At 36.7% G+C, this 15,683-nt stretch overlaps 1 protein-coding gene and 2 pseudogenes across 1 annotated transcript in view; 1 reads left to right on the forward strand and 2 right to left on the reverse strand.

Moving 5' to 3' along the window:
* Positions 1-11,303, forward strand: part of MSH4 (mutS homolog 4) — a 77,416-nt gene extending 66,113 nt beyond the window's left edge. Inside the window, exons 18-20 of the mRNA XM_045802001.2 lie at positions 6,163-6,337; positions 7,687-7,775; positions 11,107-11,303. Of these exons, the coding sequence (XP_045657957.2) occupies positions 6,163-6,337; positions 7,687-7,775; positions 11,107-11,298 (456 nt within the window). The 3' untranslated portion in view covers positions 11,299-11,303. The remainder of the gene's footprint in view (positions 1-6,162; positions 6,338-7,686; positions 7,776-11,106) is intronic.
* LOC123795405 (endoplasmic reticulum membrane-associated RNA degradation protein pseudogene) lies at positions 1,344-3,527 on the reverse strand (annotated as a pseudogene).
* LOC123795404 (reactive oxygen species modulator 1 pseudogene) lies at positions 4,547-4,786 on the reverse strand (annotated as a pseudogene).
* Positions 11,304-15,683: the final 4,380 nt, after the last annotated feature.

Raw genomic sequence — 15,683 nt, forward strand, 5'->3', positions numbered from 1 at the left:
GTTAAGAGATAACATTAATCTTTGTAATATTGAATCTATGTCAGTTGATCAGAATTTCTCATAAAAATAAGATACATGTATTACTTGTTAGGATTAAAAGCTAATTAGTATCTCTGTTGGTTAATTTTGTATGTCAGCCTCACTGGACTACAGAGTACTGGACATTTGGTCAAGCAGTATTTTGGGTGTATATATGAGGGTTTCTGGATGAGATTTGTATTTGAACTGGTAGACTAAGTAAAGCAAATTGCCCTCACTAGTGTGGCTGGGTCCCATCCAATCAGTTTTTTTGTTTTGTTTTTTTGCATGGGCTTGGTAAATATCAATTCTTTTATTTCCTCTGTTCCATTCCAGTTCCAATATAAGGAGGGTTAAGAGTAGTTAATCCTATAAATCATCATTTAAATTAGAGTCCAAGGGAGGCACTGCAAAAGAACATGTCCCCGGAGTAGAAACACGACATGTGAGAATGTCTACACTTGCATGAGAGAAGTCTGCATCACAGGGGCAGAAGCTCAGTTTTCTGTTTTTACCCAGGAGTTTAGTTTAAAAGGGGGTAGTGGTAGTATTGAGCTGGCAAAGGGATGGATGGAATGTGCTAGAATGTCTGTAATCCCACAGCACCACCCCTTCCCTTTGAGGTCTCCTTGGCACTGTTCTCTGATGGCAGAGAAGCCAGAAACACACATGGTGAATGTTCTTCCTTGGAGGGCTGAGGGCTAGAACCTGTCAGGGAGGTTTGGAAGGTGAAGAAGGGGCCATAATTCACTGTGTGCAGCCTAGTGCGTACATAGACCTGGGGTCCAGGACAGTCTCAGTGGGGTTCCTGAGAGCTGCTAGCTTCGCTGCTGCCACCTGAGACAGATGTCAGGGGTTTCCCAGATGTTCCAGACAATTGCAATGGCCCAGTGAACTCTTTAGAATCACAAACTTCAGCTCTCCAAGCTGGACTGGGGCAGCTGCTCCCCTGACCCTCACTCCTCCAGCTCTCCCTGGTCCCATACAAAACCCTCCATATCCAGACACATGTTAGGGCTCCTGCTTTCCTGGCTACATACTGACCAGCAAAGCTGCTGCCTGGCACCGTGTCTGCCCACCATACCTTCCAGGAGCTGTTCCTCTTCAACTCTGTCCCATGGGATCTGGATCATCCAATCTTATTCTCAGCTCCAGGGATGATGCCAAACTGATCCAAGCTGTCTCTCTGTGCCCCAATGGTGGCTCAGGAGTGGATGCCTACCCAGCCTGGCCAGTGAATACAGGAGGCAGGGTCCTGGCTACAGTGACAGTTCTCAAAGCTTTCTGGGTGACATCTTGGTGAAGAGTTGCCCCTCCTCTGGACACTATGTCATGGTAGAGGGACCAGACTGCTGTGGCCACTTGGTTTCAGGATGGGACCCAGCCTGAGGTTCACACAAACTCCGGAACAGCAAATCAGAAGGCTGCAGAGAAACAGAACTCGATCCTTGGTCAAACAGACCTTTGTAAGCCACCAGGTTCTCCATGTACTGCAAGAATAACTTAAAGAACTTTAAATACTCATAAGAATTTTTTCCATGAACCACATGAATGTTGACCAATTCCAGTGCAATCAGTGATAAAATTGGGTAAAGCACAGGAGACAGAAGCTTAATACTACTTTCTTTGCCTGGAGGACAACCTTCTTTCTACCTACTGCTGTGTCTCAACTCCATGGAGGCAACAACCTGTCTGGACATGCGGGTGCAGTGTGTGCTGATGTTTTGAAGCATGATGAGTACTTCCAGAATGGTTCTGGGACAGAACAGAGTTAGGATGGGGGTGCCATAGAGTTCACAGATTACTTGGGACCACTTCTCAGCGGGAAGACTGTCCAGGTCACCAACAACAGTGATTCTCAGGCATGTGATAATGGTGCTCATACAGGATTTTTGTGATTAAAAGCTGTAGGCATTTGTTTCAGAATTACTTCTAATCTGGCTACTTCCTCAGCTTCTCCAGGCAAAGGCAGGAGCGGCCAAATCCTTATGATGCTCTTCTCACAGCTCAGCAGGTTTTTTTTTAAGCTGAGAAACTGGATGGAAGAGAAGACTGTACCCTTCTGCAAGACCAATCAATGATTTTATCACTGCTTTTTCCTTAAACATTGATAACAGATCTTCATCAACGAATCTGAGTAAAAGTACAATGAAAAATGCAAGGGATTGGTTTGTTACTTCTTTTGGAAATTTGGATAAGTTGATTTCCCCATGGCTTAAATGATCTCCTATGGGGACTGTCCTGCTGGTTCAGGAAATCCCAAAGAAATTCTATTGCAGGCTTTCCAAGGAAAAGAGGAATTTGATTGATTTTTACCATCATTCAAGTGTTTTGCCAATATTTCCTCACAGGTGGTATAAAGAGCTGTTGACTCAGCAGTCAGAAGTCTTTGTGGACATTTGTTAATGGCAAAACTCTCCTAAGTCCTGTCTCTAGCTGTGTTAATAACAACATGGCAAACTATGTGACTTGAACTTGATTAATGCAACTTCTCAGTGTGGGAACATGACTTGTAATATAACAGTGTATTTCTTCATCACGTCTTCTAACACTGAAAGTACCTCAGAAGCAACATCAGGGAAAACAGCCAAATCCTCAAGGTTTGTAAGAGCTATGAAAGGCCAGTATGCCAATGCAAATTTAGTTTGTTGCAAGTAACTCTTCAGCAGCTGACCCAATCCTGCTGTCAACAGTATCATCATTGAACAATAGTTTGGAGGAATTTCTTGAGGGGACACAAACCCGTGCCATAAGATTTTATGTAGATTGAGTCCACATGGAGATCCAATGAAGACTTTTAGTACGTCTGCCACATACTAGCAAGCTCCTTAGATGCAAGCAGATCTCTTAAAAGAAAGGGGCTTTCCTGGGGTACCTGGGTCAGTTGAGCATCTGACTTGATTTTGGCTCAGGTCATGATCTTAAGGTTCTGGGATAGAAACCCACATGGGGCTCTGCACTCAGGGCAGAATCTGCTTGGGATTCTCTCCCTCTCCCTCTGCCTCTACTCCCCTCCTCCCCATGCCCCATTGCACACCCTCTCTCTCTTAAAAAAAAATAAAATAAAAGGGGCATTCCTTCCCATTCAGTAAAAATATATCACCCGATGCCTGTTCTAGACATGCTGTCAGTTTCATTAAGCTAAAAGAAATAGCAGGAGACTGAAGGTTTTCCAAGGCATCACATATTTCAGGAAATAACTGCAAAAGCTGTCCACTGCAGCCATGGTATATATTGAATTTCAAACTGCCCCTTGGTCAGAGATAACAAATGTGAGTGGACAGCCTCACACACAGGGTCCAGCAGCCTCACGCTGCCCTGGTAATCCAGACTCTGGGCTGATTCTGTAATAAATCACACAGTCTGTGATTGTCTTCCAGCATACTTCACCCCTCTGAGTTACAGTGCCATTGATATCGGAGTTTTCTCTGACTTCAAACCTGAGTTTACAGATCATATCATCAGACTGAGGGAGAAAGACAAGTGATAATAGGATCCTCTGTTGGCATACTATGTATTTAGGAATTTCAGCCTGGGACCTGGGGGGTAAGGCAACTGGCCCCTGGAACAATCTGGGGGTGGGTACAGCACCAAGGAGAGCGGGGGCAAGTGGTGTGTCTTTGGGGTCAGGGTCAGGTGCCTATCTTCTCTAGTTGCCCACTAGCAGCTGGTAAGGCTGACCTGCTTCTGCAGTGACGCAGTCACAATGGAGACCCAGGAATGGTGGCCTAGAGTCCACATCAGGGCTTGCCTTCCAGTCCACGGCCAGGGCTGCCCTGCTGGAAGGGTGTGGCCAATGCTGCACCTCCTGAAGCCCTTACCGTAGTGGGCCTGAGAACACCAGGAGTGTGCTCATGTGTGCATAGGTACCCTGGCTCCCATCTGCTCTACCTCCATGACTTTCAGCTCCTCCCGTCCAATTAGTTTTGAGTGGGGCCCAGTTGAATACCTGAATAGAACAAAAAGGCTGACCCTCCTGGGAGTGAGAGGGTTACTTCCTGTCTGACTGCCTTCAATCTAGAATCATTCTTCCTGCCTTTGGACTAGAATTGAAACATCAGCTCTTTCTGGATCTTGAGCCTGCCAGCATTTGGGCTGGAACTATACCATTTGCTCTCCTGGTTCTCAGGCCTTTAGACTCAGACTGGAACTACAGCATCAGCTCTCTGAGTCTCCAGCTTGCTGATTACAGACCTGGGGATTCTTCAGTCTCCATAATCATATGAGCCAATTCCTAATAGTAAATCAATCTCTCTCTCTCTTTCTCTACACACACACACATACACCCATTCTGTTTCTCTGGAGAAGCCTGACTATTATAGATTTTGGTATTGAGAGTGGTTCTAGAGCAACAGAATTTTAAGGATGAGTTTTCTGAATCGGTTCTGGGGTTCTGGAATTCACTCTTTAATCTGATTAGATTTATTTTATTTTATTTTTATTATTTAACTCAAAGACTTGTTTTATTATAGTACATGGGCTGGGACTGATGGGAAGGGGTAGATGTAGTGGGCAGCCATGGCCCTAATTAGTATTGGATGCCCATCCTGATGGCCATGAATGTGCTAAAGATGACATCACTCTGCATCGTGATTTTTCTGATGCTACCCATCAGCTTCCAACCCCACATTCCAATTCTGAGACAGGAAAAAGTACCCAAGAGCACCTCAGCTGCCGTGCACACTGCATAACCCATCATAAAGCTCATCTTCATGTGGTTGAAGCAGGTTGGCTAGGACTGTCTATAGGGCCCCACAGCCACTGGCATCCTCTTAGCGTTTCAGGTGCTGGCATTATGGTGTCCCCACCTCACCTCTAATCTGATGAGATTTAAAGATACTAATGACTCTATTTCTAGTAGTAAAGAGTAATAGGTTGGTTTGATAAATTTTGAGGATGTTAATGTTATTATGAACATGGTTCTTAGCTTCTAAATAGTTTACTGGATTTCTAAATATTTTTCTGTTGCTTTATAAATTTGGTTTTATACCCCTTTTGATTATTGAGTAAGTAGTTGAATTTTTTCATTTTTCTGTCCTATACCTCTTGCCACCCCCCTTACATGGCTGATGCCATATGCCAGCCCAGATATTTTCTTTTTAATGTCTTAACATTTTATTTTTCTACTAATCACATATTTACAGTTTTTCCTGCTTATATCTTTTTTTTTTTTAAAGATTTTATTTATTTATTTATTTGACAGAGATAGAGACAGCCAGCGAGAGAGGGAACACAAGCAGGGGGAGTGGGAGAGGAAGAAGCAGGCTCACAGTGGAGGAGCCTGACGTGGGGCTCGATCCCGTAACGCCGGGATCACGCCCTGAGCCGAAGGCAGACGCTTAACTGCTGTGCCACCCAGGCGCCCCTTCCTGCTTATATCTTAAAACATAACCAATTATTCAAATCTCTATCTAGTTTAGTAACGCAGGACTGGAAACCATGTACTGGTCATAAATCACTTGAACCATCTGCATCAATATCACCTAAAATACTTCTGGAAAATGGGGTTTCCTGGGATTCCACATTACAACTACTGATTGAAAATTTTGGGGGGATAAGTACCAAGAATTTGCATCTTTAACAAGCTCCCCAGGGGATTACTAAAGTATGAGAATCATTGTCTTAAGCATTATTCTTCATCTTTTCTTTCTTTCCTTTAAGTACCTAACCCAAACACAATGGAAATCTAAAAACCAAAAAACTTTGCAATTTCAAATACCTAAGACAATCCATTGATTCCACTTTCCAAAAAACAGTTATATGGAGGGAAGCTACTTTTAAAGTACAGTTTTTTTAAAAGTTGAGAGAATTGTTATGATTTTGTTTGTAGATTACTTTTCTAATAAATGATTACTTCACTTAACAGCTTTATTTCTGGTAAACCTCATCTTTTGAATAGCTTCAGATATTTTTTTAGGATTTTATTTTTAAATTTGTTCTCTTTCCTGTAATGTAACATACATGTGATATGTAAACATAATAAACATGTTTCTTTCATTGAATATAAATTTGCAAAACATTTTGAAATGAATTGACCATTACTAGTTTCAGTCCTACACCTCTGCCAACCTACTTGGAATATCAAACAAAATTTTTTTTCTAGTTCATTTAAAAAATACTGACATTCATTTTTATATATTCTAGGCATTTACACTATTTGCTACACATTTTCTGGAACTATGTCATATAGAGGTCCTGTATCCTAATGTAGAAAACATGCATTTTGAAGTTCAGCATGTAAAGAACACTTCGAGAAATAAAGAAGCAATCTTGTATACCTACAAACTTTGTAAGGGACTCACAGAAGAAAAAAACTATGGTATTGCATATGGAAATTATATCTATATAATATCTGTTTAAACACTACATATTCTCATAATTCTTCTTCCTTTTACTTAGCTGTCAGTCTAAGCAACTTTTCCTGTCATTCTTTTGAGTGCTTATGCTCTAAGACTGTATTTTCTGTGTCAAGCTCACATTTTATGTGTATTAAGCTATATTAATCAGTACTATGTAGAATTACAACACATGAAAGTCCTAGAAGTATTAGTTTCTATTCTTAGAAAAATGCAATTTAGGTTATATTTGCAAGTTATAAGTGAATTGAAAATTGTATATTTCTTACACACTTTTTCAGTAACATCTTTTTTCTTCAGATGCAGGGAACTTGATAATCTAAAGTCTTAAAAGGGAATGTATTATCAAACCATATGATACTTGTAAACTTGATTAGATATTTTCTATCTAAATCATTATGTGACATGTAAAATCTCATGGATACAGAAAAATTTTCATTGACCTATAGATATAAAAGTTCCTAAAATTATTTTAGCTATGAATGTGACCTTTGAGGGAAAAGCATCTTTGTTTTGCTATTTGAAATGAGAAATCAACTGCATAACTTAATTTGTATCAGATATTTAATTTTTATAAGCGTTACTTTCATCTATTAAATGGGGATAATTTTCCATATATGTAGGCTTATGAAGATTAAATGAATTATCAAATGTGAATTGTTCAACATAGTGCCTAGCAATTAGTAACTTCTCAATAAATGTGTTAGTGTTGTTTCTATTGCCTCTAAAGTAGTATATACAATAAACTATTAGCACACAGTAGAAAGCCTATGTGGCATTTATACAATAAAATTAGGCTCAGAGAACATGAGAATACTACATAGTACTTTGAATTTGCATGAAGAATAGTCATCTATAGTTATATCTTGTGAGAAATCCCTCTCTCAGTGATCTGCTAGACAGATGAACATTTAGCTTTAGGATTATCTCTGTGACTAGGGTTATCCCTCCTCCCTTGCAGAGCTCATATCCTTTGACCTTCTGTTAACCAACTGCATTTGTAGTTGGAATTTCATTATTAATCAGTTTTCTAGTTACCCTTTTTCTTTTCCCTATCATGTTTTCCTGACTGTCTCAGAGGTGTGTTGAGAGGTAATTGATACTCTGATTTGTCATATGTCTTGGACAACTAATTAAATCTTTTAATTGGTAAATTGTCATCCAGAACTTTAGAAAATTTAATTTTGAGAATTGCTAAGTTGTTCAGAAATGCCTGTAGAATGGAAGTTTAAATCTGTGAATAAAAGATTATTACTGCTTAAAATAAATACCTGCCGTAACAAGGTTGAAGCCCCATTGTATATAATTTTAGGATTAAAAGCTGCAGAAGTGTCATCACTCCCACCATCAATTGTCTTGGATGCCAAAGAAATCACAACTCAAATTACCAGACAAATTTTGGTAAGAAACTTTTTAGCAGTAAGAATTGGTTTTCCAATTCAAGAAAATATTTTTAGTTTACATTTTTATAATGGTGTTGTGTCGCATATATAATAATGTTAATAATTAAAACATTTATTTATTTTTATTTTTATTTTGTTATATTAGTCACCATACAGTACATCCCAGTTTTTGATGCAATGTTCCATGATTCACTATTTGCGTATAACACCGAGTGCACCATGCAGTATGTGCCCTCCTTAATACCCATCACCAGCCTATCCCAATCCCCCAGCCCCCTCCCCTCTGAAGCCCTCAGTTTGTTTCCCAGAGTCCACAGTCTCTCATGGTTCATTCCCCCTTCTGTTTACCCCCCCTTCCTTCTTCCCTTCCTTCTCCTACCGATCTTCCTATTTCTTATGTTCCATAAATGAGTGAAACCATACGATAATTGTCTTTCTCTGCTTGACTTATTTCACTTAGCATAATCTCCTCCAGGCCCGTCCATGTTGCTGCAAATGTTGTGTAATCATTCTTTCTGATGGCTGAGTAATATTCCATTGTATATATGGATCGCATCTTCTTAGCTATTGTGGACAATGCTGCTATGAACATTGGGATGCATATGGCCCTTCTCTTCACTATGTCTGTATCTTTGGGGTAAATACCCAGTAGTGCAATGGCTGGGTCATAGGGTAGCTCTATTTTTCACTTTTTGAGGGACCTCCGCACTGTTTTCCAAAGTGGCTGTACCAACTTGCATTCCCACCAACAGTGTAAGAGGGTTCCCCTTTCTCCACATCCTCTCCAACATTTGTTGTTTCTTGCCTTGTCCATTATGCCATTCTAACTGGCATAAGGTGGTATCTCAATGTAGTTTTGATTTGAATTTCCCTGATGGCTAATGATTTTGAACATTTTTTCATGTGTCTGTTAGCCATTTGTATGTCTTCATTGGAAAAGTGTCTGTTCCTATCTTCTGTCCATTTTATGATTTGATTTTTGTTTCACGTGTATCGAGTTTGAGAAGTTCTTTATAGATCTTGGATGCCAGTCTTTTATCTGTAGTGTCATTTGCAAATATCTTCTCCCATTCTGTGGGTTGCCTCTTTGTTTTGTTAACTGTTTTCTTTGCTGTGCAGAAACTTTTTATCTTGATGAAGTCCCACAAGTTCATTTTTTCTTTTGTTTCTCTTGCCTTTGGAGATGTGTCATGAAAGAAGTTGCTGTGGCCGATGTCAAAGAGGTTGCTGCCTATGTTCTCCTCTAGGATTTTGATGGATTCCTGTCTCACGTCGAGGTCTTTCATCCATTTGGAGTTTATCTTTGTGTATGGTGTGAGAGAGTGGTCAAGTTTCATTCTTTTGCATGTAGCTGTCCAATTTTCCCAGCACCATTTATTGAAGAGACTGTCTTTTTTCCACTGGATGTTTTTTCCTGCTTTGTCAAAGATTAGTTGACCATAGAGCCAAGGGTCCATTTCTGGGTTCTCTATTCCGTTCCATTTGTCTATGTGTCTGTTTTTGTGCCAGTACCATGCTGTCTTGGTGATCACAGCTTTGTAGTATAGCTTGAAATCAGGCAACGTGATGCCCATTTTGAATCATTCTTAATCTTCTCTCATTAGGACTATGCAGTAGTTTCTCTCTGTTTTTCAATCCATCCTACATACTTCTACCAGATTGTCTCCTAAGCATCACTTTTATCATGTTTCCCTGTTCAGAAACTTTTGGTTGTTTCTTACCAAATTAAAGTGAAACCCCTTAGCCTAGTGTTAAATGTTTTCTATGATTATTTCTCAAAATATAGTCTTAGAATTACCTACATTAGAATCACCCATTATACCAGGGAGCATCCTAGATTTTTGGAGATTTCCTGTGGCTTGGGAATTTATATTTTTAACGAGTCTTTAAATGATTCTTAAACACACTGAAGTTTGTTTACTGCTGCTTTATTACCTCCCTTTATTTACTACCCCAAACTTAGATAACATTTCTCAGTTTAACTATAACCTACATTTGTGCCACATTGAATTACTTGTCATTTTGTCATTTTAACCTGTGTACCAGAATTTCTAATGTGTCTGCTCTAGCTGTTTCTCCCATTCACAATGCCCTTACCTCAATTTTTCTATCCATCAAGAGTCATTCCAAATATTTCATCCTACTTAAGCTTTTCTTGACCTGAGCTGGAAATGAGTTCTCCTTCCTCTGAGAATTTTAAATCTCTCTCATGAGACTTATCATAATTACCTAAATCAATTGCTTATGAATATTTCTCTTTCACTATAATAATATTTCTCTTTCATTGAGCCTCTTGAGTTCCATTGTGATGTCAGGTAGACATTTTTGTATCCTCCTATAGACATACACAGGGTTTGGGGCCTGGAATATAGATGATAATAGATATTCCGTGTTTGTTATTTAGATAATAAATTGATAGTTGATCATTCAGTGTATCAAATAGATAGATGCGTGAACATATGATAATCTTACTTTACCTCATGGAGTTGAATTCATTTTTCTTACAGTGAAAGAAGAAAAAATATCTTGAATTGCTTTGTACTGAGAAAGAGTTGGAGGGATTTTATTTCCCTTAGTAAGGGGAAACTCACTAACTTTACATTAACAGTTAAGATTGAAAATGCTAATTCTTCTTCTAGCTCAGTAAATGAGGTGGATGAAGAATTTTCCAGGTGTATTCACATCCCTGAAGTACTATTCAAAGACTGAATATCTAAAGGCCTTTTAAAGTATTAGAAAATTCCTGTTTTAAACCTTATTTCTTGGACATCCTAACAATAGTTTGTTAAGAATTGGCATAATTTCAAGTAGCTATTTATGACACTTATTTTCAAAATGTAATTTACCCCTCAGGCAATATATTTTCTTAGACTCTAGCAGTTTCTGTATATGAAATCTCTTGAGGGACAAACAATTTACTGTTGAAGCGTTCTGTCTACCAGTTTATCTATTAGGGAATTAAAGTAGGAGATAGCAGAGTAGTACTCTTGGGTGACATTTAAAATGAATACTGCATAGCAATGAGCAGTTATGTTGAGTGAGAAATTTGACCTATTTAGCAGATTTTTTTCATTGAAAAGTGATTTTCAAGAATATAAGAATCTGTCATAAAGTAGTAAATACTCATGAAAAATTTTATTCTTTCAAAACAATATTTCTTTATTTTTTCTGGTGTATTCTTTACTAGTTGAATGGAATTAACTTACCCAAAGGAATTAGTTACCTTTGCATTCTATATTTCTATGAAAGGAAAGAGAAAATTGCCAAAATTTTAAAGCAGAGTTATAGTAAGCATATTTTAATTTTTATCTATATTTTTTCAATAACAGCAAAACCAAAGGAGTACCCCTGAGATGGAAAGACAGAGAGCTGTGTACCATCTAGCTACTAGGCTTGTTCAAACTGCTCGAAACTCTCAATTGGATCCAGACAGTTTACGAATGTATTTAAGTAATCTCAAAAAGAAGTATGAAACAGATTTTTCCAGGGCTGAACAAGTTTCAGGAAAGACTGAAGAATAATAACAATTCACATCATGTACTAATAAAATAATGTATTTTAATATGGGGAAACTAGAATTCATTTTTCCTAAGAGCAAAAGAAAATATTTGCTAAATTTTATATCTTAATGGAAAATTACATTATACTAACCTCAGAATTATCGTCTATATATTATATATAAGAAAATATTTGTTATAGATTAACATATGAAAACCATTGAAAGGACTGTTTTTTATGTTAGAAAAATGTCAGCGTAACATTACAGTTTTTTCTCATTTATGAAAATTCATGTTATTAAATCTTAAGTATATTTATACTTACAAGTTATGGTTTAAAATGTTATTGTAAATACCTTAGTTTTTGAAAAAAACTGTTTTTTTTTCCAGTCTGGAAATTTATGTGAGTTCTTTAACATTCTTTTCTGAAGCAATAAGACCCTATGGCTCAATAATTGCTTAATTAGTACCCCCAAATTCCAACATTGGATGCTTATGGAGTGTGTTAGAATGATATTGGAAATTTTAAAGTTTTTTTTTTTGACATTGAGTATAGTTCTAAAGTGTTAAAATAAACAAATAGATATTTTGTTTTTGTTTTTTTTTCATAATAATATTTTTATTATGTTATTCACCATACAGTACATCCCTGGTTTTTGATGTAAAGTTCGATGATTCATTAGTTGCGTATAACACCCAGTGCACCATGCAATATGTGCCCTCCTTACTACCCATCACCAGCCTATCTCATTCCCCCACTCCCCTCCCCTCTGAAGCCCTCAAGTTTCAGGTAGGAGAAGAAAGGGATAAAGAAAGGGGGGGGGTAATCAGAAGGGGGAATGAAGCATGAGAGACTATGGACTCTGAAAAACAAATAGATATTTTGTAATGCAGAGAATGTTTTTGGAAGGGGGAGTTGCCATCACCCATCCTTTCATTTTTCCAAATATCAGGCATTCCATTTTCTACTCACCAACCTCTTTTCCAAGTTTCATTTTTGGCCATCTTTTTTAGGTGAGTAACCAAAGCAGCAGAAAGGTAATATTGATTCATTTGCCTCAGGGAGGATTTTATAGAACTGTTTTTCCATAGGCATGTGGCTTACACCATCATTTCAGAGTTTACCTGAAGGTCATTCTTGTTTCATAAATGGACAAAAAAAAGGAAGACAATCAGTTGGTCAGTAACTGTAAAGAGCAGGGCTGTTGTCTTCTCAAATACCTTATTTCTACAATTCCATTTCACTAGATGACTGACTTACATAATCTCAGCACAAAGGCCCAAGATGGAGAAGTTATTCTTTTCTCGGACAATTAAGTATCTGAAACTCAGGGTATACATTCAATAAGCTGCAGAATTGATAGTAATTTGGCCAAAAAGATATATTCATAGACTGGTTAGGGCCCTATTTTTGTTAATGCATGCGTATTTTATAAAATCTAATATTTTTTTACTTTATTAAATTCTAAGTAGTAGTCAGATATATTGAAAAAGTTATAATTTGAATGACATACATACTTTTTGAAATGTAAATGTAAATTAGTGTTAGTATTTTAATTTGATACATGTTAAACATCCCATTAGACTACTTATATTCCCTATTGTCATGTTTTAGAAAGAGAGTACCACAATATTTGAATTTGACCATTAGCCATGTTTTAATTCACAGTCTTTGAAGTGAATTATATTTTATGTAGTCATTCCTAAAAGCAGTTAGATAATTTAGGTTTGCGGCAAATTTCTAAAAGGCACTGAGGATGAAAAGGGTGTGGCAGATTGGGAAGAAAAAGGAAGAATGGGAGTATGTAGTGGGAGAAAAACAGGCAAACAGAGATAAGTGCAAAGTTTTAAATATGCAGAATATCATTTCCTTAAATATATTAATTTCCCTTTAGATTTAACCCTAATATTAGATTCCACCAGACTTTTAAGAAATCTTTCATGATTTAGATCTTTTGTGCAGGAACTATAGCCAACTGATTAATCCCTTTTATTTAATGTTTAGAATACTGAAGTAAAAATAGGTTTATATCTTCTTTAAATTATTTTTTCTTCAATTGTTTTGTGTGTAGCTGAAACACAAAAAAGCAAATTAAATGAAGATATAATTATTATGTTATGGCACTATAGAAATGAATACTAGAGAGACAATTCATTCTTTAATTTTAAGGTCTGTTTGCTCTTCTCTTCAGTACCTTTTGCTTTGCCTTTCTCTAAAATTATAGATCATTATCTCATAATCCAGCCTTTTAAGATAAATGTTCATAATGTTGTAGCAAACTCCTTTAGTTTCCACCTCAAAGCCATTCTTTTAGTCTGTTCCACCTTTCTCTTCACATAAAGTAGTCTTTTTCAAGTTTAGGCTTAAGATACATGGGAGTAGAAGAAAAAGGCAGTTTATGCTCGTGCTTAGGAAGTAGTGCTTTTGTTTATTTTAAAGTTTGCATACAGTAAAATTAACTCTTTTTTTGATGTTAAATTTTATGAATTTAGCACATTTATAGATTCATGGAACCACTGTGACAGTTTCTTCACCAAATACCAAACAGTTCCTTTACCTTCACATCATTCCCTTAGTACTGTCCCTTTGTTGTCAAATCCTTCCCTGACCCCTAACTTTAACCCAGCAATCACTGGAAATTAAGCATTCCATCCCTATAGTTTTGTTTTTTCCATTATGTCCAACAAATGGAATCATATAGCACAGAATCTTTTGAAACTGGCTTCTTTTACTCAGCATAATACTTTGTAGAGTTTGTCCAAGTTGTTGTGTCCTTTTATTGCTGACTAGTATTTCATTGTTTGTATGTACCATAGTTTACCCATACACTCACTGACAGACAATTGGGTTTCCAGTTTTTGGTGATTATGAATGAAGCTGTTATAAATATTCTTGCATAGATTTTTGTGTGAGTGTTGTTTTAATTTACCTAGGTTAAATAAGAGTGGAATGGCTCTGTCATCTTGTAAGTATATGTTTAACTTCATAAGAATTCGCCAAGCTTTTCTGAAGTGGCTCTTACATTTTGCATTCCCATCAGCCATGGATGAAAATGTCCCACATGTTCTCTAGCACTTGGTATTATCAGGTTTTTTTTAAATTTTAGCCATTATAATAAGTATGTTGTGAGTAATGCATTTTTAAATTTTAAAGCTATGCTACTAATTCTTTAGCAAGCAAAAGCTATTCTGATTTTTTTAACCAAATTATATTACTATCTCATATGCTAGTGTTAAAAAATATTCAAATGTTAATAAATTGTGTGTAGTATGAACTTCCATATATACAAATGTTGAGTAACTATGTTGTATACCTGAAACTAATATAATGTTTTATGTCAATTATACCTCAATTTAAAAAAAAAACCAAACTGTGAAGGGCCTGAGATTTTTACCTTACTTGCAAACTAGCAGTTTAGCTTATCACAGTTTCATGTGTGCTGTCGGAAGACAAAAGATTCTTGGGTCAGAAACAAAAAACTTTGTTGCTTTGGCACATCAAGCAGCACGAGCTTCATGTTTTGTGTTGGTTTTAGGTGTCCCAATCCTCTAAGGTATGGAGTGCTCCAGTTAGATATGTAACTATAGCTGAGGAACCCCAAGCTAGGGAAACCCTTTTATAATGAGCTTCTAGCAAATCTGCTTGACCTTTTTTTCCAGAAGAAGACATTACCTTTATTATACTAGATCCTGAACAAACCTGCCTCTGCTCAGAGGGAGATACTATCTCTGTCTTCCAAGGCTGTTCATTATACAAACATCCTTAAAAAGGTAGTCAAATATAAGAGAGTTCTTGCCTCTGCTCAAAAGACATGCAAAAATGTAAGAGATGTGTGGAAAATTGTCTCCCAGTTCTCTTCTGTGTATTGCAGCAGTTTGACCACCTTGTTATATAGAGAAAAGTCTAATACCCTACATACTCAAAAAGAAAAGACCTAAAAAATTTCACTGGAATAAATTTTATTTTTTTAAGATAATAAATTTCTTTGTAACTAAACATACAGATTTAATTAATATTTTCATTTTGATGTTATGTTGGATCAGAACTATTCTTTGCTTTCTTTGTATCAAAATCCATATAGTTTGGGGGTGGGTGAAATGAGTAAAGGTAGTAAACAGGTACAAATTTCCAGTTATAAAATAAGTTCTGGGGATGTAATGTACAGCATGGTGACTATAGTTAATTATACTGTGTTGCATGTTTGAAAGTGGCTGAGAGTAGATTTTAAGTGTTCTCATCACAAGAAAAAAAATTATAACTATGTGTGATGATGGATGTTAACTTGACTTATTACAGTGATCATCTTGCAATATATACATATATTGAATCATGTTATATACCAGAAAGTAATATAATATTATATATCAATTATATCTTAATTTAAAAAGTACTATTTATTTGGTATTTA

Source organism: Ursus americanus, chromosome 12 (assembly GCF_024610735.1).
Source record: "Ursus americanus isolate L20-20 chromosome 12, mUrsAme1.1.p, whole genome shotgun sequence".
Taxonomy (NCBI): Eukaryota; Metazoa; Chordata; class Mammalia; order Carnivora; family Ursidae; genus Ursus; species Ursus americanus.